This window comes from Calypte anna, chromosome 10 (assembly GCF_003957555.1).
Source record: "Calypte anna isolate BGI_N300 chromosome 10, bCalAnn1_v1.p, whole genome shotgun sequence".
NCBI classification, from domain to species: domain Eukaryota; kingdom Metazoa; phylum Chordata; class Aves; order Apodiformes; family Trochilidae; genus Calypte; species Calypte anna.
Genome location: NC_044256.1, coordinates 1,333,288 through 1,358,003, shown reverse-complemented (window position 1 = coordinate 1,358,003; position 24,716 = coordinate 1,333,288). Strand labels below are relative to the sequence as shown.

The 24,716-nt window shown below is 40.2% G+C and overlaps 1 protein-coding gene across 7 annotated transcripts in view; it reads left to right on the top strand.

Moving 5' to 3' along the window:
- The first annotated feature begins 660 nt into the window (after nt 1–660).
- The window catches only part of HERC1 (HECT and RLD domain containing E3 ubiquitin protein ligase family member 1), a 99,955-nt gene continuing 75,899 nt past the window's right edge, over nt 661–24,716 (top strand). For 6 of the 7 annotated variants that reach the window (XM_030456960.1, XM_030456959.1, XM_030456957.1 and 3 more), the window contains exons 1-5: nt 661–809; nt 18,671–19,628; nt 20,940–21,035; nt 21,343–21,537; nt 23,769–24,080. In XM_030456960.1, coding sequence (XP_030312820.1) covers nt 18,699–19,628; nt 20,940–21,035; nt 21,343–21,537; nt 23,769–24,080 — 1,533 coding nt within the window. In that variant the 5' untranslated portion in view covers nt 661–809; nt 18,671–18,698. The remainder of the gene's footprint in view (nt 810–18,670; nt 19,629–20,939; nt 21,036–21,342; nt 21,538–23,768; nt 24,081–24,716) is intronic. The other variant, XM_030456956.1, reaches the window with a different exon arrangement.

Here is a 24,716-nt window from a genome sequence, read left to right as displayed (position 1 = left end):
CACGAATCATGCGGCTTCCCAACGACGGTGTCATTTGGGTCGGAACTTGTGTGGTGTTAAACAGCCCCTCCAGGGGGCTGAGCTGTGTCCTTCGTAAACCTCCTGAGCTCTCTGTCCTCGGAACAAACCACTCAGGGTTTGGTTTGGGCTAAGAGATCCGGGATCCGTGTGAGCGGAGGGGCTGTAGCGCTCCCTGGGTACCGGGCAGGTGCCCAGGGAGGAGAAGGGAGGCACCAACTCTGTCCCGTGCCCCAGTACACCGTGGCCTTCAGTGCTCTGCGAGTCAGACTGTTCCACCCATAGACATCTTGTGTAACCCGTGATGGTTTTTTCCCTCTTCTCCTTCTTTCTCTCCGGTCCTTTTTGGATCCCAGGTGAACTTTCGCTCCGCAGCTCCCTGCAGCCAAGGTGACCCACGCGGGCAGCGGCTGCCTGCGGTGCAACCTGGCTGCCGCACGCACACCTGCAGCCCAGGGCCGCTGAATGGGTTGCGGTATCGTGAACCGAACCGAACCCCCCCTTCCCCTCCCCTCCTTTTCCTGCCGGGCCGGGACCGAGGCCACGCGCTGCGCTTTCCCGCCGCGCGGAGGCGGGGAGCGGCGGGCGCCTCGCGAGAGCCGCGCGGTAGCCCCGCGAGATCTCGGCGCCTCCCTCCCTCCCTCCCCCTGCGAGGCGCCCGCGTCATGTTTTCTCTTTGACAAGAGCCGCCGCCGCCGCCACCGCAGGGAAGGACGCGGCGGGGACTGCCGCTCGCCCCGGCCTCTCGGAAGACCCGGACTAAGGTCCGCCGCCTCCCCCCCAGCTGCCCGGTGAGCGCTCGGCTGCGGGAAGAGCTGAGTGAGGATCCCGTTCGCCGGCGGGGACAGGGGGTGGGAGGCCCGAGCCTGCCCGTCGCGGGCGGGGGAGGGGTCTCTGCTGAGCGCCGCTCCCCAACGAACGGAGCCACCGCCTCACGGGGCGCGGCCCCGGCCCCGCTGCTGCCCCCCGGCACGGCCACCCCCGCCTTGTCATGCGGGGAGGGCCCGCACCGCCTGTGCTGCCGGTGAGGGGGTTGGGGGCGCTCAGGGAGGAGAGGCCGCGGCGGCCGGGAAGGCAAGGGAAGGGAAGGGGGGAGGAAGATGCAGGCGGAGATGGAGGCGAGGGGGAGCTGGCAGGTGGGGCCCGGCAGATGTCAGTGCCCGGGTGCGGGGGGTGGGAGAGCGGCGGGCGGGCAGCGGGTCTGCTTCCTTTGTACAGGGATGAGGAGAGGGGCTTCTGGCGCCTCTTGAGGGATATGAACTGTACAGAATCTGTGGTGTGCTCCGTCTGAGAGCCTGGGAGACTCTGCTGCTCTGGTTGAGGCTGATGAAGGGGTTGTAGCGTGGCCGTGCATTCTTCCCCTGAGTGTTCAGTGCATCTCTGGCGGCCCGAATCTGAGGTGGATCCGGCTGTTCCCACAGAATTCTGTCAGAAATCTGTCTTTTTGGCCTTCAACAACTCTGTGTATGACTGCGTGTTCCATGTGCCTCCCTCCAGAACTGTCATCCTAACTGCATCGTCTCCCCCTCGTTTATTTGCTGGCTCTTATTTGTAGTACTGAAAAAAATTATGTATACTTTTACCGAGAGATTATTTATTTTGTATTCTAAAGTGATGCCCTAGCAGGTGGTTGCTTCTTTTTTTTTTTTTTTTTTTTTTTTTTTTTGTGTGTGTGTGTTAAAAGTACATACAGTTAATTTTTTTTTTACAGTTTACTATATGCTATCTGCTCTTCATGTTGTTTTTTTTTAGGGCAGTACCCTATTGTCATTCTCTCTCCCTTTCACAGTGTGTGTAGGGGAGGTTCATATGCACCTGGTAAAACATCTTCATCTTCTGGTGTTTTAGGCCTTTTCTTATGTCTCATATGTAGGGAGATTGTTGCTTGCTGGGCTTTTTAATTTGCTTTAGCTGGGCCCACGTGCTCTGCATACATACACAGATATTACACATGTATGTATATGTATATATCCATGTGCATACATTTTGTGTCATGGCTTTGATCAGGTTTAGCATAGTGTTCCATGCCAGTACTTCACAACAGGAACTCAGCTTCACATGTATACATACTGAATTTAATGCTTCTTGTTAGAGTCTTCAGATAAACCACATCTTCCCCATTGCACAGTGGGACTGGGAAGGACTTGGATCTCAGAACTGAGTCTCACATAATTATGGGGAAAAATATAATAGGCATTTAAGCTGAAATGGTAGATTGTGTACCTGATCAGTCTGCTGCTGCTTCCCCGTGTTCAAAGAGGAGTCTTAATTTTGTATGACAGATTAAAAGCTGTCGAGTGTTAATGATGGAAAAAAGGCATTGCCAATCCCCTCTGCCCTTGCACTTGCAGGGAATTTCTTGGGTGGCTTTGTACGGGGGGTTTTCCTCTCAGACTGAAACATTATAGGGCAAGTTGTCTCCAACTGTGAACAAATCTGTATATGTTTGAGGCTTTCCCTTTTACTCCTATGTTCTTTATCAAATGCATCATGTATCTTTTGTTCATTGTCTTAATGTCAAGGATAACTATTTTTGTATCTAGAGGTATATAACTTGGAGGGGCATGGTGGTGTTGCAGGTTTTTTCTGCAAGCTGTGTAAATGAGGTATTGATACCTAATTATTAATTAAGAATATTGGAGGTGTAGTTTTTGCTTTATTTTTGCTTAAGGACTGCTTGGCATAGTAAGAATAAACAACATTTTTAAATTCATTTAAACCCTGAACTGGAAGAGTTTACCAGTGGAAGCTTTTTCTTCTGTTATTTCAGAACTAAATTAAATGGATATTGGTTGATTAGGAAAGGACTTAAGTGGCTTGACTAAAAATCTCAGCTTTTTTTTTTTTTTTTTTTTTTTGTCTTTAATTCACCAGTTTCAGAAAGCTATAATTTTCTTTTTGCTTTAAGAAAACAGTGCAGGGATGCTCTGCATGGTTTAAAGTGTCAGTCATGACTGAGGTGGGACCATTTAACAGATGGGAAAAACTACACATGAAATTAGTGTTTGTATTTTGGTGATAAAATGAAAAGCATATACATTTAAATGCTTCTGTTTAAGACCCACTTTTAGTATTGCAATCTTTCTTTCCATTTTTTATCTAATAAGTCTTATGAGTCTTGTAAATATTATGGAGTAGAGAATAAGTAATGGAGACAAAAATATCTGTATTTCAGGAAGACTTGGTAGAGCAGGCATTTGAGTTCTGGCCATGGGTTATTATCCTTTCACTACTACAGGCTTCATTTAGACACTGTAGAGATCCTCAATCGTGCTCCCTTTATGTAACTTGAAAGGTTTTTATCTGGCAGTAGTGTATTTTAGTTGAATATAGGGTGCATTTGTCTATGTTTAATTTGACTTCCTGGTATAGAAGTCATCCTAGAGAACTGTGATCACTGTGTTGGTCATGTTCCTTTCTCATGATTGTTTCTCAGAATTATTCAAACTCTGAAATTGCTGTCAGGTTTTCTATTTTTTTTTGCCTGTTGATGGTCATACTGAACATTCAAATCTACTGCGTGTTTTCTTTTTAAAAATATATAAAGTATCCCTCAGAAGATGGAGCTCCACTTTCCTAGTGCTGCTGAAGGCACTGGCAGTGTGCTGCAGCTGCTTACTGTGCATCATGGTAACTTCATAGTGACCCTTTTAATTTCTGAAGATGAAAAAAAAAAACCCAAGCTTGGAACCCAGTGGCTAGGGAATTTGCCAGGCAACAGCAAGTGTAATAGTGACCTGGGAACTGGCCAGGTACATTCTGTGGCCTCAGCTGCCTGTTGTGATTGACCTGATGTCATCAAGCTACTCAGGAGTATATTCAGGTGGCTCAAGCAGTCGTGTTCTCTGCTGGAAGCTGGGCTTGAATTTATTGTTTAAAGAAGAGCCTAGAGTTGAGTTCTCATTACTAGTAATATTTTTTTTTTCTTTTCTTTTCTGTTTCGTTTTTCTCGTTTTTCCTGTCAGCACTGTGTAATACAGAAGTTCCATCCTCAGACATTCCCTTACAAATGCAGAAATTTGTACAACAAATGTTTCTTTTTCAGTTCATTATACTGAGAGTACTCTGACTCAAAAATTCAAAATGTTAACACAAAGTATATACTTCGATTATTTTGCATTTAAGTTGCAGTCTAACTCTTGAGTGCTTCGTTTACTCTCTGAGCTAAGAAATTGCATGATAAAGCAAAAAAGGGCTCTGTTGTATTTTTAAGTAGAATTATTTACCCCTTATTCACTCCAGAGAGTGATTCAAGCACTTGCTGAGCGGGCTGTCACATTATTAGGTTGTAAGTCACCCCTGGAGGTCACACAGTCACAGACTGGTTTGGGTTGGAAGGGATCCTTTCAGCTCAGCTCCTCCAACCCCATACCATGGGCAGGGGCATCTTTCACTCTGGCAACCTCTTACAGTGTCTTAACCCCCTCATTATAAAACATTTCTTCTTAATAACCAAACTTAACCTGCCATTTTTAGTTTTAAACCATGACCTCCATGTCCTCTTCCTAAAGGCTCTGACAAACACTCCCTCTCCAGCTTTCTTACCTGCCCCCTTTATAAATGTAGAAAAGCTGCAGTCCAGCTTTCTGCTTACATCAGAACTAACTTGAAGTCAAATGAGATCTCTGATCTGGTTGAATTTTGGTTGTCTATACGTACTCAGATTTTGTGGTCTTCTATCCATCCCTGGCTTTCTCCATTTTAAAGTCATGATTACTAGTAAATGCATCTTAGTACATGTAGTTTTTGCAGGAAAATGTTGGTTAGTAGTAGTACAAGTTAGTGGAAGTACAAGTGATCATACCCTGGTGGGGGCAGAGTGGTAGTGGTAAAATCTCACCAGGGTTTTCAGCCCTTTCCTGTGCTAAATCAGACACCTTGTTTCCCTCAAACTGTTGGAATGGATTTGATGCACAGGGATCTCTGCTTCCAAGTTCCTTTTAACAAACTGCTACTGGTGATTATGTCTGTGGATTGCCTTTTGCATTCTCAGCTTTTATTTCTATATACTTCAGTGCATGTGAAGAGGTAATGAGTTAAATTGGTTTTTGTAAGTTTCTTTGCTGAATAGTAATAAGTAACTTTTATATCTCTTATACTTGGGTAGGTTTTGTACATCATGCAAGGATATAAAGGTTTACATTCACAAGCCAGGATTAGATTTTTTTATAATTTTCTTTATAAACATAAGGGCAAAAGAGCAAATAGATTTAAGTTCTTATGAACTTAAAAATAACTTTGTCCTCCTTTTGTCTGTCTCCCAAAAGATTATAGGAGTGACCAGTTATAACCAGCATAAGTTTATATTGGATTCAGTGGTAGATGTGATAATGAATAATCCTCAAATAACCTAAAATCATGTGGTAAGACTGAATTTTGAAGAATATCAGTAGAACCTCAGCATGGCTTACCTGGCAGACACTGAGAAACTAGGTAGAATTTAATGTTTGGAAAGAGGAGGTGGCTGCAGAATTAATCTGAATTAAAACATCAGTAATTTCGTTTCCATATGCTGAGCAGAAGGCTTATAGGAGAGGGAAGGATAGTGGACAATGTGACAATAGAGACAGATATTCACACAAATAATTGTTAGTGTTTTTCTTATGAGTGACAAACAATCTGCTGGAGCTGCTCTTCTTGCTTGCTCTTTCTGCTTTTGTTCCTTTTTTTCATTGTCTCATTGATCCAGATTTGTAGACCATGGCTTTATTTTTTCTGCATTGTTTTACTGTCCATCTCCTACTATTTAGCACATCTCCCTTTTTTCTTTTTTTCCCTTTCCTTCTAATGTCTCTTCTTGTCTCCTTAGTTTCAATTCTATGTGAATTTCTATTAATCTCTTTGCAGTGTCAGTATTTAATTTACTGTTTTCTCTTTTTCTTTCTCATGACTGTTTTTATAGATTCCCCTTCAGCTCCCATCTGTCATGACACTGTGTATAGACTAAATATCTAGTCCAAAAAGCATGTTTGAGGATTATTGCCTTGCACAGTGATTGGCAGTGCTTTTTGGCATGAGTGAAATATTGAACAAATATCTTTTTAGGCAACATTATGCCCTGCTACCTTTGGTTTCAACTTGCTATGAGTAATACAGACCATCTTGAGAGTTTTGCATTGCTTGCAGCTTTTTGCACTGTCAACCTATGACAAGGCAGGATTTTAATTAATTTTATGTATTCCTGGTTTCTAAATTAACCTTTTAAGAAAAAGGCTGTAAGTGTTTGGAGCACTGTTACCTACTGCTCAATCATCCATAGACAGCCATTCCAGTCACACTTTCAATTTGTAAAACTTTATTAAAAGATTGCAAAAGCAACTGCATTCTAACAACTGGTAGCATGTAAGGCATGATTCTTACTGGGACTTCATGCAACAAAAGAACTAGAGAAGAGGCAAAGGGATATGGTATTGGTGATAAGTGATATGCAGTGCTGCTGTGGAAAAAGAGTCTTCATTTTCAGTGGATTCTGCAGAGGAGAAATAAAATAACATTTTTTGTATGCCTTAGTTGTATGAGGAATTTTCAGGTAGAATATTGAGATAATGATTTACTTAGATACAAAGTGAAGACTGGTTTACTGGTAAGAATGTTAGATTTCTGTGAATTAACAAAATAATTTATAAGGATTCTAAGTGTTTCTCCAACAGATCGAAAATTTTGCAACTTTGAAGAGATTCTACTCACAAAATGGAAGAGCAGCATTCTCAACACAGTGAGGCAGTAAAATAGAAACATACTCCATCAGGTTTTCAGTCATATTTCAAATAAATTGACTGTTCTAGGCCCACGATCAGCTATGCATCCAGAACTTCTGCTTTCTTAAGAACCTGTATAAAATAACATCCCAGAGAAAGGAAGTTTTTTTGAATAGTCAGTCTCACTTGCAGTGAATGAATTGAATTATATTTGTAATGAACCAGTGGAATTACCTGATTATTCTGAATGTGGAATCTTTCCTGGGTCTTGTGTAAGCCACAAAAAGCTTGATTTTTCTGGCCCATCCACAGAAACTATTTTTCACTGTTGCCAACAAAGATTTAACTATTCTTAATATTTAGAGCTGTAGTGCACCCTGGCTGCCAGCTGTTTTAATATTAAATTTTCTAATTCTTTTCAGAAACCACCCAGGTGACATCATGCTTAAAGTACCACCTCTAGCACAGTTTACTTGAGGACCATTCATGGTGGAAATAGAAAATGAAACTGCTGTGACCTTGAGAAAGTTCATTGGCAGTGAACATACTCTGAAGAACCTTGTCCATTGGAAAAAATCTGCTAGTTTGTTTAGCTTATTTTGTTAACATTTTGCTTTTTCTTGCACTCTGTTTAGAAAGCATCTTTACCCTTCCAGCTGGGGAAAGGTGGTACATGACAGTCAGGCAGTTATTAGAATTCAACCATGTGAGTTTCACAGCCAGCTCTTTGCACATTCTTTAGTTTTGGTTCTTGCTAGCTTTGGTTTGACTGTAGAGACTTCCAGCTTCTTGTGTTACAAGCTTTTGTAATTGGGTTCCAAAAAAATAAAGTGAAATGTAGGCAGCATCTTACCAAGGTTGCTGAAACTGCTAAGTGCAGAGAGGAGAGGGTGAGTAAGAGCTTGTGAGGTTTATTTCTCCTCAGAGAAAACTTCTGATGCTTAGGACACGTAAGGTCTGCAGCTCCAGGTGAAGTTTTTCAAGAACTTTGCAGAAAATCAAGCTTTCAGTTGCTTATGTAGCACTTCTAGGAGTCTGAGTACTTAGCCTCTGGTTTTGTGTGTGCTTGATTTCTGCTGTAGTCAGACTAAGTTAAAGAAAAATGTAGTGATATGTAGCTTTGCTATATTCTGGCTGTATTAATGCCTCCAGTCTGTGTGCTGGAGTCACTGATTTAAGATGTATTTTCTTCATACTGACTGAAGATACTGTGTCTCATTTTACACATAGTGTTCTCCAGATGGTGGTTCATCAAGTGGTGCTGTCTTCATGGATCATACTTGCATGTCTTGTTTTATTACCTTTCTAATGTATATTTTCACTTTTCCAGAAATTTGTCCTGGTTTTGCTACAGAGTGTTGCACCTTTGCCCTTTATAAGCACTAAAGTAATTTTTTATCTCATCCCCATGTATGTTCTAGCTTTTGGGCTAGACTGCTTAGCTATTTTTAATTGCTTTGTTCATAATACATAATTAATACAGAGAGTGAATAATTCTACATTTTATTCAGTTGACACTGTAAGGAGAAATAAAATTAGCTAAAGTAGAATTTGGGTGAAATGGTAAATTCTAAGCATTACTTATCTGTTTTTTATAATCACAAATGATAATATCTATTTTTTTCCTCTCTCCAGTAACTCTGAACTAACTGTTCCATTGTAATGTAGCTTACTACAACACATTATTCTCTTCTCTTATTTCTCTGCCTGACAAGTCATGTTTTTTTCTGAGCAGAAGAACATGATAGCATTTGCCAAATCTTCAGATAAGAGGCTTTTGTGTTTTGTGTACATTGACAATTGTAGGAGATGGTGATGGTGACCAGGTAGTTGAACTTTCCTCAGTTGTTTAACTGGTGATGAGATACTTGTGTTGGACATTGTACAGGACACAGTATTTCCAGGATTTTTGATGGTCATAAAGAAAAGTTTGCAAAAAGATCTTTTAAAATCTGGGTTTTATTTGAAACTATGCAAAGCCCCCAGCAAAGTAAAAGGAACAGATTTGTACCCTGCTCTCTGATTGAGTGGCAGATGGCAACAATGCAGTCAGGTATGATTAGCAGGAAGGTATTACCATTCAGGAGGAAAGAGAAATAGACTTTCATGATCCACAGAAAAATTTGAAACAATTGTGTTAGCTGAACACTGATTTTTATAAGGTTGAAAATCTCCATGAGGCCTAAGGACTACATTAAACCATATACCCCTTGTTCACTGTGTCCTTTTGACAGCAGTTCAAGTAAAATCAATTTTGCTTGTTATCCCTGTATTGCAATGCTCACTTGTTTGGACCTTGTACACAGGGAAGAAAGCACAGAGTGGTAACAAGCAGAAGTTTCAGGTATGTACAAGTGGTGGGAAATCACTGTGTTTAAGTGATGTAGCTACATTTCAGAGTTGATAGTTCAGTTTTTCCTTTTAGCAGTCTGGGCAGCAGTTATTCCTTCTTCCTTCTTATCTGTGGGCATTTATTATTGACATTCTTGATGGAATGCCCACGATTGCCAACATTCTCCAACAATGGAAGAACCACTGTGTTGGAGATCACTATGGTAGGAAAAAACAAACCAAAAACCCAACTCCTCTCTTCCACACGTTCAGGGTTTTGCCTGTTGGTAAGTGGAATGCCTGTGCTAAGAAATGAAAAACACATTTTGTGGGGAAGCAGTGCTGTTACACTCCCTGCTTTTAAAATAGTAAAATAATATTCCTGATAGTATTCCACTTTTTTTGGTGCAGCCTTATGTTAAACAAAACAAAACCCCCTACTTTTTCTAGCCTTGACTCTGATACTTCAACATCTTCTAACAGGAATTTAGAGTTCTCTCTTTGCAGCTGCTTAGAGCTGTTTCTATCTTCCTGTTGCTCCCTCAAAAAGAAACTACAGTAGTAGCTGAAATAACTACATAGCTTTTATGCCATCTCCATCTTCCTTTAATTTATCACAGGAGTCTTTCTATACAGAGCATCTTCTCAGTAAGAATTAAAAAAAAAATCTAAATCCTAGATTAATTTATAAACTTATATTAGGATAAAATTGTCATCTTGTGGAGCCAGTTCTTGGGTGAGAAAATTTCCAATCTGGCATGGAAAGGTAAAGTTACAGAAATTCCCTTTAGGGAGCTGTGTAGACCATTCAGTCTGGAAACAGTATTCCCTGCTAATCTGAGAAAAGGACATGGATTGGAAGATTTGACTTTCAACCCCATGCTAAAGTCCTGTTTTAAATTTTACTGTTACTCTCCTTGTAATACAGGAATAATTGCTGCACTTTCCATCTTTCAAAGTCCTTAGACTGATGAACTTGAGCAACTCTTGTTTTGTAGTGTTTTTTTTCCCCTCTAGTGAGTTATATTTGAATTTGAAGTTGATCAAAGCTGTCCCACTTACCTCAGCATGAGAAGACCTAAAAATTTCTTGGTTTCCAGAAGTGGTAGTAAAATTCTGAACAAAAAACTTCCTGGGTTTAGAGATTTGACAGTTTTCATATCTGAGCCAGCCAAGTAAATTTATTAGAACCTTTTAATGTTTGCCTTGTTTCCCTTCTAGAAAAATCTACATTTTCCATAGATAATTTAGGAGGCAGTGGTAGGTGGCTGGAAAAAAAAAATGGTTTTTTTCCAGTCCTATTTAACTTTTTGTATGGCACATGATATGAAAAAAACTAACTTTTTACAGCATTTGCCTCAAAATTTTACGTAGATGTGAACTGTGACATCTTGAAAGAATTACTCTACTTTAGAAAATAAGTACCTGTTACACAGAGGTCACTTGTGTTTCAGGCACAGATCTATGTGAAATACTGAAGTACTTGTGCTATGTACTATAAACACTGAAATATCTATGTATATATTTAAAAAACAGAAACATCTACAGTAGAAAACCAATTTTATTACATCTAGTAATTTTTAGTTCAGATGTTGCTCATGCACCCATGCAGTCAGTGGCTTGGTATTGTATAAATAAAATAAACAAGTGGCAATTAATTGCAGGATTGAGTTCCTCTTTCTGTTTCTGAGTGTTTAAATTGCTGTGCTGACAGAAGAAAGGAGAAGTATTTATGGTTTATCACTTCGTGATTTATTTCTGTTTTATGGAAATAACTCATAAATTTACTTATATGCATCTCCAGTCTTTTATTTAATCTTATTTAAGACACAGAGTTAGTTCTTATTTCCTTAGATAGCACTCAGTTGTCCTCAATAAAGGCATTTATTTGGCCTGTTTTATTAGTAATGTAAACATAATTGTAACTGAAAGCTCATTTGCTATTTTGTGGTATTTAATGGCTACTTGTAACAGGGTTTTTGCATTTTCATGCACGTGATTTAATAGTAATTTTAGACATGCTTACATTTTTCAGTGATCTGTAAGAAGTAGCTGGTGGTTTCATGTTGTCTTAATTCCTATTGTAGAAAACCAAACTCTTCAATCACAGAATCAGAATCATCAGATTGGAAGGGAGCTCTGGAGGTGATCTAGTCCTGCTCTCCCCCTGAGGCAGGATCACCTACAGAACATTACTCAGCACTCAGACAGGTTTTGAATATCACCAGAGAAGGGGATTCCACAACCTCCCTGGGCAGCCTGTGCCAGTGCCTTGGCACCCTCAGAATAAAAGAGTTTTTATTATGTTTAGATAGAACTTCTTATGTTCCAGATTATGTCTGCTGCCCCATGTCCTGTTAGGAACTACTGACAAGAGTCTGGCTCCATCTTCCTTGCACCCACCCTTTGGACACTTCAATGATGCTGACTATTTTAAATACTAAATATTTAATATTTAAATAGGCCACTGAAGACTGCATGCTCTGCCAGCAACGTGTCAAGTTTCAACTTTTTTCTTTTATTTTGACTCAAAAGGGAAGATCTTAATTGTATTATAATTAGCATTTACTCTTGTCTCGCTGATGAACACATGCAGGCTCTTGGTTTTGTGTCTTTTTTCTGCAGCTGCAGTAAACATTGTCTTAACAACATCCTCTTTAACATCACCATGTAAACATGTGGAACAGGAATATGTGGGAAATGGAGAAATTAAATTTACTGTAAACTTTGATTCTCCCTGAGATCTTGTCCATGTGGAAATGCATACCAGCCATTTAATTATTATAATTTCATAATGCTTAGAATTGCTTGTGAGTTGATTTATTTGAATTTGAAAATGCAGCCTATTATCTTCTGCTTACTAATTATTGCATGATGTGGAGACTTCATCTCCAGCTTAGGATTTGAGCGATAATAGCATGAGGTAATTTGTGTGTTTGATGATAGTTTGTTTACATAATGGGTAAAACCCCAAACAGGCCAGAAGAGGTTGCTGGTTTGTACTTCGTGCTTGAAAACACAGAGCCTGAAACACAGAGAGAGGGTGATACATTATGCAGTGAGACGTAGGTTTGTCTTTGGGGATGTTGTAAATGGTGGATTGATAAAAAGAAAAATAACCTTTGTTTATGTTGCAGGTTTGTTCTTGTAACATTAAGAGAGAGCTGTCAAGGATATTTTTTTTTTCTTATTTAAATCCTCTACGCCCAGGAAAGAAAAAACCAAAAAGCCTTGATTATGTTCCTCTTGCTCTCACAGGTTTGATTTTAAAGTTCTTTTCTTCTCATCCCCTTTTATAGGATGGTAAGAGAAAAAGCTGGCAGTGTCTCAGCTGAAGGGTAACTAACAGCTCTGGTTGTTCTGCAGCTTGCAGATATTAATATTTGATGAATCTGAGCCTTTTCTTCAGGTCAGTTGTAGAGAGCAGCACCGCCAGTGATTCGCAGAGTTAAGCATCATTTTTGCTGCCAGCTTTAAGGGTCATTTTGAACATGGGGAAGGAGAAATGCCTTTCCCTTTATCCTCTGTTAGGCAGCAGATCTTTCTTTTTGGGACTGCCAGTAGCATCAGTCAGTTTCTCAGCCTTCAGCATTTGTTAATGAAAGCCACTTGTGTGGAGGTAGTCTCGTGCTTTGTTATCTTGGCTTTACTTTATGTCTTGCTCCTTGTTTACTTCTAGTGTAACCAGGTTTCACTAGCTGTACTTGATTAGTTTTTCCACTTACTTAAACGTTTCTTCATTATTTTTTTTCTTTTACACAGTCAGCTCTGAGGCAGAGGATTTCCAGGTTGGTTTCTAATGTTATGACAAAAAACTTGAAATGCTGAGTTAGCAAACAAGTTCTGGGGCAGCCTTTCTTACCTTCAGATTATCTCTACTGCAGCTCAAGTTGCTGCCACTGCTATTTTGAAAAAAATTCTACATCCAGGATGCATAAAACATTTTTTTTTTAGGGCTTGATATTTTCATTTTGTCCTAAGTGTTCCCTGGAGCAAGCTTTTGAAATAGGTGTTAAAGTCCATTTTATCTGGCTTAAATAACTGTAAAACATATGTGGGCATTTACTCCCCTTCAAATGGCTGTTTGCCCAACAGGAACTGTGGTTCTAAAAGATATGACAAGTGAGTTGTGTTGCAAATTCTTTCTATTTACCTTTTTTTTTTTCTTTTTTTTTTTTGGGGGGGGGGGCAGAGGAGGAGAAAACAGGGAATAAGGGAAGGAGAGCTGGGCTTTTGTGGTCCATGTTTTATTTAATGCAATGACATTTATCTGCACCTGCTGCCAAACAGATCTGGTTTTATTTAGATAAAATACCAAACCTTTTTTTTAACAATTATAATTTTAAAACTTTGTTCTGTACCTGGAAATTATGCAATAGGTAATGTTCAAGGCTTTGTCTTGTTCATCAATGACCTGGAGGAGGGAAGAGGGTGTATCCTCAGTAAGTTCACTGATGATACACAGCTGGGAGGGGTAGCTGACACTCTGCAGAGCTGTGCTGCCATCAGGCATGACCTGGACAGGCAGGGCAGAGAAAAACATAGTGAGGTTCAACAAGAGCAAGTGCAGGGTCCTGCACCTGGGGAGGAAGAACCCAAGCACCAGTATGGGTTAGGGGTGGACATGCTGGAAAGCATTTGGGAGAACAAGGATCTGGGGGTCCTGATAAAAATGAGCCAGCAGTGTGCCCTTGCTGCCAGGAGGGTCAACAGAATCCTGGGTTGTATAAAGAGGAGTGTGGCCCCAGGCTGGGGGAGGTAATTCTGCTCCTCTGCTCTGCCCTGGTGAGGCCACAGCTGGAATACTGCATCCAGTGCTGGGCTCCCCAGCTCAAGAGGGACAGGGAGCTCAAGAGAGGGTCCAGCAGAGGGCAACAAAGATGATTGGGATTGGAGCATCTCTCTTACAAGGAAAGGCTGAGAGAGCTGGGACTCTTCAGCCTGGAGAAGGGTGAGGTGGGAACTTACGGGTGTCTACAAGTGTCTAAAGGGTGAGTGCAAGGAAGATGGAGCCAGACTCTTGTCAGTAGTTCCCGGTGCCAGGACAAGGGGTAACAAGCACAAGCTGAGACATAGGAAGTTCCATCTAAATGGAGGAAAAAACTTTTATTTTGAGGGTGCCAAGGCACTGGCACAGGCTGCCCAGGGAGGTTATGGAGTCCTTTATATGGAGGTATTCAAAACCTGTCTGGATGCAGTGCTGAGTAATGTTCTGTAGGTGATCCTGCTTTAGTGGGAGAGCAGGACCAGATCATCTCTAGAGGTCCCTTCCAACTCTGACAAGTGTGTAATTCTGTGAAATCCTAGCTTTTTAAACGAGTGAGAGCTGTCCACTTGGAAGATCTGGACATCTACTGCACATAAAATGTTGACTAGTGATTTGACAGGATCAATTATTCTTGGATTGCTGGAAGGAATATTTTCTCTTACTTGCAGTCCCAAAATACGAAAATATAAACACATAACAAAGCATGAAATGGCTGCTTTTAAGAGTAAACAATAATTGCAATTTCGAAAAGATCTGTGGGGTTTTGCTTGGTTTTGTTCAAATAGAAATCCCAGAAAGTTCTTGAATTTGGACCTTTGCATTCCTAAGTCCGAGCACTGAAATACTTTTATAAAGCTGTTGTTGTACCTTTAGACTGCTTGAAGTTTTGTGCTGCTGCAAGACAAGTACTTCCTTCCTCCACTTCTTGTCACGTGTTTCTGTGTTCTCCTTTTGTTCTTAGCCCATAGGATCAGCTTGTTTAGGTACTTGGGGGTATTACATGCTGGCCCACACTGCAGAACTGGCACCTTCTGCATTGCCAGCTGACCCTGGAGGGCTGAGATGCAGCCAATCAGCAGTGACTATATTCACACAGTCTTTCAATGTCTAATGTGTTTTCTTTTGCCTGCACTTCAGAAGAAATGGGATGTCCTTGCCCGTGCTCCCAAGCAATCACAAACCTGGTATTTGTTGGTCCTCAGACAAGGAGCTGGAGGAAGTAAACCCTGCAGAGGAGCACTCTCAGCCACTGTTACCTGGTTTCTGGGTAACTGCAGTGAGCTGTAGTCACTACGCTTGCATGCAGAGAACAGAGATAATTTCTGTTTGCATTAGGGAGATGTCAAATCCTCTTGCTGCCAGCAGTGTGTTCAGGTCGAGACTGCTCCCTGTCATACCAAATGGGATGTTGTTTTCAAGGTGGATTAAAATATTTCTGTAGAAAGTAGCAGTAGTAGAGTCACTACTGAGAGCTCTGATTCAAGCTTTGGTCTCTTTTTAGAGGTGCATACAACGGAAGACAACAAAAATGTATCTTGTTCCTTTGAGGTACAGGAGCATGTTTTGAAGTTTGAGTGAAGAATAGCTGGTGTAAATACAACATAAAGCAAATGAATAAGTCTTAGGTATTTTCTTCATGTAGCAAGACCTCATGAGAGGTGCTAACTTTGACCAGAGCTTGGAAGTTTAGAAGTTTGCCTTGATTTGCCTTACAACTGCAGTTCAGATCAAATAGAAATTAGCAAATCCTTCCTTCCTGACAGATGAGAAAATGTTGCTTTTTCTTCCCAAGCAAGGTCCTGGATGTAGTAAGTTAATACCTCTCTGTGTCACTTGGAGGCTGAGCTGCTGGTGTGTTTTGTAGTGTGAGTAAAGAGAAGGTGTTTCTAGTATGAAACACAAAGAATGCTCACAGCCTTGGAGAGGTGGTTGACTGGTGGGGCTCCAGTTTTTATGTGACAGACATGTAAGGATTTTGTCTGCTGTAACACAAGTGAAGTTACTTGGGCATGGCTGCTGAGGTTCAAATAAGGTTTGTGATCAAGGTGCTCATCTATTTTAGAGAAAAAATTAGCTGGAACAAAGCAGGTGTTTAATAGCACAGAATGTGCTCTTTTTCTGAGGGTAAATTGAGAGAAGAGCTTTAGTATAATTCTCTTTAAGTGAAATGTCAAGTCAGAAACAACAAAGTTGTATTAGATACCCATTGCACTACAAACATTACAGCTATAATAAGCCTGTGCTTCACACCCCAAAGATTTAGTTTTAAATGAGATCAAATAGGGCTTAGACTGTCAAAGAAAACAAATCTCTTCCTCAGAATATACTGCTTTTTGTTGAAATTGTGATACATAAGAACTTGAAGGGTCAAAGAACAGAAACTGATCATTCAAACCTACAGTTAATGATCATAAAAGGACTCAGACAAAGTTGTTTTGTACAATAGGACATAAAGCATTTGTGGGTTGCTTTAAACAACATTTCTTTTTTAAAGAGCAATTGAAAACTTGAAAGAGCACCAGTTGGTTAGCAATTTATAATATTGTGCAGTAGTATTTCCCTTATCTAACCCTTCTGGAAATGTTTGCTAGTGCTACTCAGGATTGTATGTTCTTTTGTGATGACCAATGATCCTTCTAGATCCTTCTGGTTTACTAGATTTTTTATTTTTCTTTTGAGTCTCCAGATGATAGATTCTCTACTTAGAGGAGAATTTCTTATTCTGGAATTGTGTAATCCTGTGTGTTTTGCTACTAAATTTCAAGCTTAATGCTTCTTACTACTTCAGTCTTACAACTTCTCACCTGCATATGATTTCTTCCCAAGTGAGGTGCTCATCTGCATTGACAGAGGTGCTTCTGCCCTTTGTGTTGTCAGTTTCACCAACTCATTAACCAAAGCACTATGTTGTTGGTTTCAAAATAGAGAAGATCTCTCAAATCTTAACTAACTTGATTTTTTTTTCCTCTTTAAAGTCCAATTTTTGTCTTCCCAATGTACAGCTGTATAAACTTACACCACCTTAGTATTTGGAAGCACTTTATTCCAGCATCATTTGCCTAAATAATACTGTATGCTTTTGAATCTACAAGATGCCCTTTGGGTGATTTTTTAAGAAATGGCTTACACTTTCATTTTAGGAGCAGTATGGTTAAGAGCTTTGTGTTGAATGAGCATTGGGGAACCACAAGTGGATCTGCATATTTGCCACACTGCCTGTGCCATACACCTGTGTTGTGTTTTACTGAAAAAAGGACTCTGTAGAGAAAATACTCTGCTTTTCCAGCCCTGTATTCTCACTTCTGAAAGTGATCAAAGAGGACTTGTTGCCATGTTCAGTTTGAAAGCTGATGCATTCAGATTAAATTTAAAAAATGTTGATATTCTGTAATTTATGTGTTACCTCTCCAAACCTGTTGATTTATTTTAGATTTTGAATTTTAAAACCAGGCACAAAAAATCTAATTCCATCTAATAGTTGTAAACCTTGAAACTACTTTTCATTTAAGATAATTTATAAGTGGGCTGCGAGCAATCAAATTGCATACATGGATTTTGTAACTGAGGTTTTAAACCACCTGTTTAAAACTCAGTTGCTGGTTCATCTCTCAAGGAAATTACAAGGAAGAACCAGATCTTGGAAGTAAGCTGACTTGAGATTAGGCAGTGCAAAAGACTGAAGAGGGGGTTAGTGTTAGCAAAAAAACCCTTTATAGTATGTGTTGAGGAATCCCATTTTAACTCCAGGATTCCTAGGAACTATGTAGCAATTTCATCATAATGTTTCACTGAGCATGGATTCATGTCAAGGTGTCCTGCTTTCTAATGTGTTGGGTTGAAATTTTTCCAAAAATTGTCAGCAAAAAAAGAGATTTCTCCAGCTAATTATGTCTTTGATTTGAAAAATGTTGGTAATCTGTTTAGTTGGTTTGAGAACCAATGTGAACATTCCTGGTAAACCAGTGTTGTTGCATTATTGAATTGTCTTTTAACCTCTATGTTGTTACTGATCACTTCCTTAAAAATCCATCTTAAAGCTTTGAATATTTTCAAAGTCATGCATTATACAGTGCATTACTGTAATGTAATGCATAATTTTGATAATGTAAATTTACTTGGAATACTTTGGGCATGTGTTCTGCCCTGGAAAGCCTATTTGCTGAATGAATAGGATCTGCATAGTGTGCCACTCCAGCAGCCAAGCCTTCTGTCCTGCTTTGCCTTTGGCATTCTGATGTGCATTGTAAGGAGATCTGGAGCTTTACCTTGGACAGGGGAAAGAGTGGCTTGTGACAGCAGGACTTATTAATATGCTTGACGGGTTGAGCCCTTAGTTATGGCCTGAATTAGTGGTCTCCTTTATTGTAAAATGAAGGTTTACACAGGTACTTTGTTCCCCTGTACACAGCTGTGTGTGATCTTGTGCATTTTTTGAACTCTGTGTCCTCAGTTTTGTTGTCTGCAAAGTGAATGTTATTGTTTTCATTGAAAAATAGCAGAATTAAATCTGCTTTGGGTAAATTTTTGTACATATGGATTTAGAAAATGCAGACTGACACTAAACTTGTTAAGGAAGCTGCATACACATACTTATTTTTTAAAAATTAGGATAGGAATTAGTCTGCAAAGTATCTTTTTTTTTTAAACTGCTCCTAAGCTATTCTGTTAGTATTTGATATGAAACCAGTTTGCAGTACTTAATATACTCCTAAAGTGGAGGATCTTTGGTAGTCCATGTTGATTGATCTTTTGCTACTTCGTTTCTTAAAGGATTATTAGGATTTCTCCCGCTGTGAGTGGTAAGTCCTGTATAACACATTGCACACCTAGTTACATGGGGTTTTTTTATCCTCAGGACTAATGGCAAAGGAGTGAAAACCAACATGGCAGCAATGGTCCCACCTGTGAAGCTGAAATGGCTTGAACACCTGAACAGCTCCTGGATCACAGAAGACAGTGAATCTATTGCAACAAGGGAAGGAGTCTCTGTCTTGTACGCTAAGTTAGTCAGCAATAAAGAAGTAGTGCCATTGCCCCAGCAGGTTCTGTGCCTCAAAGGACCTCAGTTACCAGATTTTGAGCGGGAATCTCTATCTAGTGATGAGCAGGACCACTACTTGGATGCCCTCCTCAGCAGCCAGCTGGCACTGGCAAAGATGGTGTGCTCAGACTCTCCGTTTGCTGGAGCGCTTCGGAAACGGCTCCTTGTGTTGCAGCGCGTCTTCTATGCACTTTCTAATAAATACCATGATAAGGGTAAGGTGAAACAACAGCAGCATTCACCAGAAAGCAGCTCTGGATCAACAGATGTGCATTCTGTCAGTGAACGTCCTAGGTCAAGTACAGATGCACTGATAGAAATGGGGGTTCGGACTGGATTAAGTTTGTTATTTGCACTGCTGAGACAAAGTTGGATGATGCCTGCCTCAGGACCTGGCCTCAGTCTTTGCAATGATGTTATCCACACTGCGATAGAAGTAGTGAGCTCTTTACCACCCTTATCTCTAGCAAATGAAAGCAAGATTCCACCCATGGGGTTGGACTGTTTGTCACAAGTAACAGCATTTCTGAAAGGAGTGACAATTCCAAACTCTGGGGCAGACACTTTAGGCCGTAGATTAGCTTCTGAGTTGCTTCTTGGTTTAGCTGCTCAACGAGGTTCCTTGCGATACCTTCTTGAATGGATAGAAATGGCTTTAGGTGCTTCAGCTGTAGTGAACACCATGGAGAAAACCAAGTTGCTGCAAAGTCCAGAGGGGATGATCAGCTTTGACTGCTTCATGAGTATATTAACACAGATGCGACGATCTTTGGTAAGTACACCAGCTTTGATTTTTCTGCATTGCAGAAGTAGTTGCATTCTTAACTTTAAATAATTTCTCAACACTGAATGCCAGTTTGCCAAATAGTTTGCTTAATATCTTAAAAGAGGCACGCTTTTTTTTTTTTTTTTTTTTTACTTTTTGCAGTGTTTTCCACCATGTCTGTCTTTTCTTCTCCTCCCTGCCCATGCATTTCCTCATAGGTAAAGGAGATGAAGCAGCAAAGCAATGCCTGTGTTTCCACTTCTGCTGTTATGATCTAATTTCAGGAAAAACATCAAGGATGTACTTGATCCACTGGCACTTTACACTAAAGTTCATAGCAAAAAAATAAGAAAATATGAAACTGTTTGCTTAGAATTCTAAGTTTTTCAGTATGCTTTCTTTCCTGCTCAAAATTATTCATATTGGACATTTCTCCTCTCCAGTTAACCTGGACCTCTGCTTGTAGATCTTTTCCAAACCAGTAAGATTCGAAATGTCTAGCATTTTTACTAGTGTTCAGAAATTAACATGCTAAGAAAAAGAGCCAAATTGTTTGGCCATATGGCACACTGCTTTGTATGTTGAGTGCTTCTGGTCCTACATGAATATTTGTTTTAGAGCTGTGAAATTATTGCACAATATGCAGTCAGCAGCTGGGGCAAGCTTCTGCCACATATGCTCAAACTGAAACAGGAAGGACTTTTCCCCAAGTGGTCATTCTTTTTTTCTCCTCTCAGTCTTGTAATACTTGCTGATAAACATACATTTTAACAGCTAAAATAAAAATAAAAGAATGGACACCAGAAGAAGAGCATGGCAGGATCTGAAGATCATTCAGGATCTGAATTCAGGATCTGAATTGGATTGAGTATCCTGATGGGCAACTTAATTTGTTGTTGCTTTTGAACTAGATATAAAAATAGAGAACAAAATGTTCAAGATATGTAAACTCAAAAATAATGATTAGTAATTTTAAAATTAAATAATGATCACTTCAATATGAACACAAGTTACCTGCAGTTCAGAAGAAAATGGTATTAGAAGAAATAAACTCTAAACCCAGGCATTTTCACCAGAATGAACAAATAGGAATGTTTTTGCATTGCACATGTCACATACATGAAGTGGCTGCAGATGTCACAACTCAGGGGAGAAAAGGTAGTTTACATATCCTTATAGAAAAAATTTTAAATTTTGCTTAACTGTAAAAATAAATCCCTAACATATTTTGTATGGGTGCACTGTGGCTCTGTGGAAATATTTTTCTCATATAAATATTTTTCTCATATAAATATTTTTCTCATTTAAAAATTGTAGGGATCATCTGCTGATCGAAGTCAGTGGCGAGAGCCAACCCGGACGTCTGATGGCTTGTGTTCCCTGTATGAGGCAGCTCTGTGTTTATTTGAAGAGGTATGTCTTGAAACAAACTTGTCTCTAAGGTAATTGTAGTTTACTTCCTCCTTACACATCTGAGATTGGGGTGTGCATGTGGGTTTGGTCCAGTCTCTGCTGAGTTGCTCTGTAGCAGAAGACAAAAAGAGATGAAAAACTAAAACGCAGAGAAACAAAGTAATTTGGGCAAGCTGAAGATACAGTGCTGGGTTGTCTGTATTGTAGGCAGATTGATATTGAAAGGAAATTAAAATCTCATTAAACACTGTGACCACATGGAAATAAATGAAAATGCTACTGGATAATTAATCTCTCATTTCCATAGGTTTGTCGAATGGCATCAGACTATTCAAGAACATGTGCCAGCCCTGACAGCATTCAAACAGGTGATGCTCCCATTGTTTCTGAGACCTGTGAAGTTTATGTCTGGGGCAGCAACAGCAGTCATCAGCTGGTAGAAGGAACCCAAGAGAAAATACTTCAACCCAAGCTTGCTCCAAGTTTTTCTGATGCGCAGACAGTAAGTGACATGTATAGCAGTACATTATGTAGCATGTGACAGCTTCATAGTTACAGTAGGAAATTGGAAAACAGTACTTTATTTCTGAGTGTCAAGTTGTAATGAAGGTGTGCTCAGAACTAATCACACAAGGTATTTTATTGAAGGCATCTCACTACTTATATTGGTGCTTGGAAAAAACGACCCTTTCTTTTCTAATGGCACACATCAATATCCATGTAACAGGAATGATTGAGTTGCTATGAAATGCATATCCCTGCCTGTGGGTTTGTTGTTTTTTTTTTTTTTTACTGTTGTTTAAAAGGTATCCTAACTATTCCATCATCTTTTCCACTGGTTTTCACACCAAGGTTGCCTATTTAAGTTGCTGGCACAGCTAGCTTAATGAGCTTAGTGAAACTCAGTGTACCCTGTGCTCTTTCTGCTCTTAAGACACAGATTCTGCAGTTGCCACTGAGCACTTCTGTTGATCCGTGACACAGGGTAGGATAGTTTGCTTTCCTGGCTTTACAGTGTTGACTTAAGTAAAAGCATTTTTTTTGGTCACTGGACAATTCAGGTACATTTTCTGAAATTGTTTCTAGTGACATCACTGTTATATTTAATATGCCAATGGACCAGGCATCATATAACAAGTTTCTGCATTCAATTGCTTTCTTTAAAGAAAGCACTAATACACAAGAGTGAAATGAGTGGTCTGAGTGACTGGGCTGCTCTTTGATATACACCCATACAGCAGATTTGTGTGATTTCCCACTGGGACAAAGGAATTTTTTCTGTCTCATTTATAGATGATCGTTGAATGCTTTGCTTTTTAATTCACAATTCATTGGGCTGTCACCATGCAGTCCACCACCTGCTTTGTGTTGCTTTATTATGTGTTAAGATTCCTATAGGAAATTATTGTAGGGTCCATTGTCTTGCTATTAGGTTCTTCTTTAGCTGTGCACTGACTTTCCAATAGAAGCAAGTTCTTACTTTCTTAAAAAATTTTAGACTTATTTCTTTGTGGTTATCTAATCAAAATGTGTGGTCTCAAATGGCAGTGGATTTTTAGCATTGGGCATAATTCTGTATTCATGGAATCATAGAATCATAGAATGGGCTGGGTTGGAAGGGACCTCAGAGCTCATCAAGTCCAACCCTTGATCCACTCCCCCCGTGGTTCCCAGCCCATGGCACTCAGTGCCACATCCAGGCTCTTTGGAAAGATCTCCAGACACGGAGAATCCACTACTTCCCTGGGCAGCCCATTCCAATGCCTGATCACCCTCTCCAGAAAGAAATTCTTTCTCATCTCCAACCTAAACCTCCCCTGGCACAACTTGAGACCCTGCCCTCTTGTCTTGCTGAGAGTTGCCTGGGAAAAGAGCCCAACCCCCCCCTGGCTCCAACCTCCTTTCAGGGAGTTGGAGAGAGTGATGAGGTCTCCCCTGAGCCTCCTCTTTTCCAGCCTCAACACCCCCAGCTCCCTCAGCCCTTCCTCACAGCAATTCTGCTGGATCCCTTCACAGCCTCCTTGCTCTTCTCTGGACCTGCTCCAGCACCTCGATCTCCTTCCTGAGCTGAGGGGCCCAGAACTGGACACAGGACTCAAGCTGTGGCCTCACCAGGGCTGAGTACAGGGGCAGAATCCCTTCCCTGGACCTGCTGGCCACGCTGTTCCTGAGCCAGGCCAGGATGCCATTGGCCTTCTTGGCCACCTGAGCACACTGCTGGCTCCTGTTCAGCTTCCTAGAATGCGTTGGGTTGGAAGGGACCTTTAAAGATCATCTGATCCAACCCCTCTGCAGTGAGCAGGGACATGGTACTGCTGGTACTGGTTAAAAATAATCAAAATCTGCATTTCTTTATCAAGATGCTGCTCTATCTTGTTAATCTTAAAAAATTAAGGAAGCTTCCAAGACCACCCATTTCCATCCCCAAGTCTTGGAGATCTGAAGGCAGCATGAGTTCTATAGTCTGCAGAAGAGATGGAAATGAATTAGAGATCAATTGCTATGTACATCCTGTAGCTCAAGAAAACAGATTTACTCAGAATACTTCTGAAGAATTTGATTTTTAATGCTTGCTGAATTCCAGATTGTCCTTATTTTTTACATCATGTATATAGAAAAGGATTATATAAAGAAACCTTGCATTTTGTTTGAAAATACAGACCTCTAGACCCAGATGTGAATTTTACATTTATCTAATCTTTTTTTTTCACATGTTACTCTTCTTGTTTATAGATTGAAGCTGGACAATATTGCACCTTTGTTATTTCTACAGATGGTTCTGTTAGAGCCTGTGGTAAAGGCAGCTATGGGAGACTAGGACTGGGTGACTCCAATAATCAGTCCACTTTGAAAAAATTGACTTTTGAGCCTCATAGATCTATTAAAAAAGTGTCCTCTTCAAAAGGATCTGATGGTCACACTTTAGCATTTACAACAGAAGGGGAAGTTTTCAGCTGGGGTGATGGTGACTATGGCAAACTGGGACATGGAAACAGTTCAACTCAGAAATACCCCAAACTTATTCAGGGTCCTCTGCAAGGCAAGGTATGTTTTGTATGGTAGAAAACCTGTTTTTGTTCTGTTCAGTTGTGACGTTGTATAAAATCTGAAATACATAAAATCTAAAGAAAAAGTTCTGTCTTTTATTGAAACTTCTCTTTAAGCTGGGTCTGCATTCAGCAAAGCACCAGAGTTTATAGATACCTTTAGCCCTGTGATCTGGACACTGACATGGTCAGTGGGCCTTCTTATAGTTTTAAGAGTGTGGCTTCCTCATGTGCTTTGCTGAGCTGCAGTGATGTTCCAGGAGATGGAGCTTCTGCTCCAGGAGCTTTTTTTATCTGTACCATTAGGACTTTTTGTAAATGAGTTTTTAGTGGCTTCATTTGAAATGTAGCTTTGTATTGTCCTTCAGAGCCTTCTTTTGCCTTTGTTTTCCCCAGTGTTTTTAGCATCCACGGGTGCTGCTTTTTGCTGCTGTAAGACTAGGATATCATTGCTTTAAATTTGCTTGACAAAAAAATCATTACCAGTTTATATCTAAATAAACTTTTCTCTGTGTAATCATTTCCACTAAATAGAAAAGATTTCAAAGACTAATTTATGTGTGTACTTGCTCCATATGAGAACAAATTGATTTATGTAGACTGCTACTGAAACTTTTATAAGGTTTCCTAATCA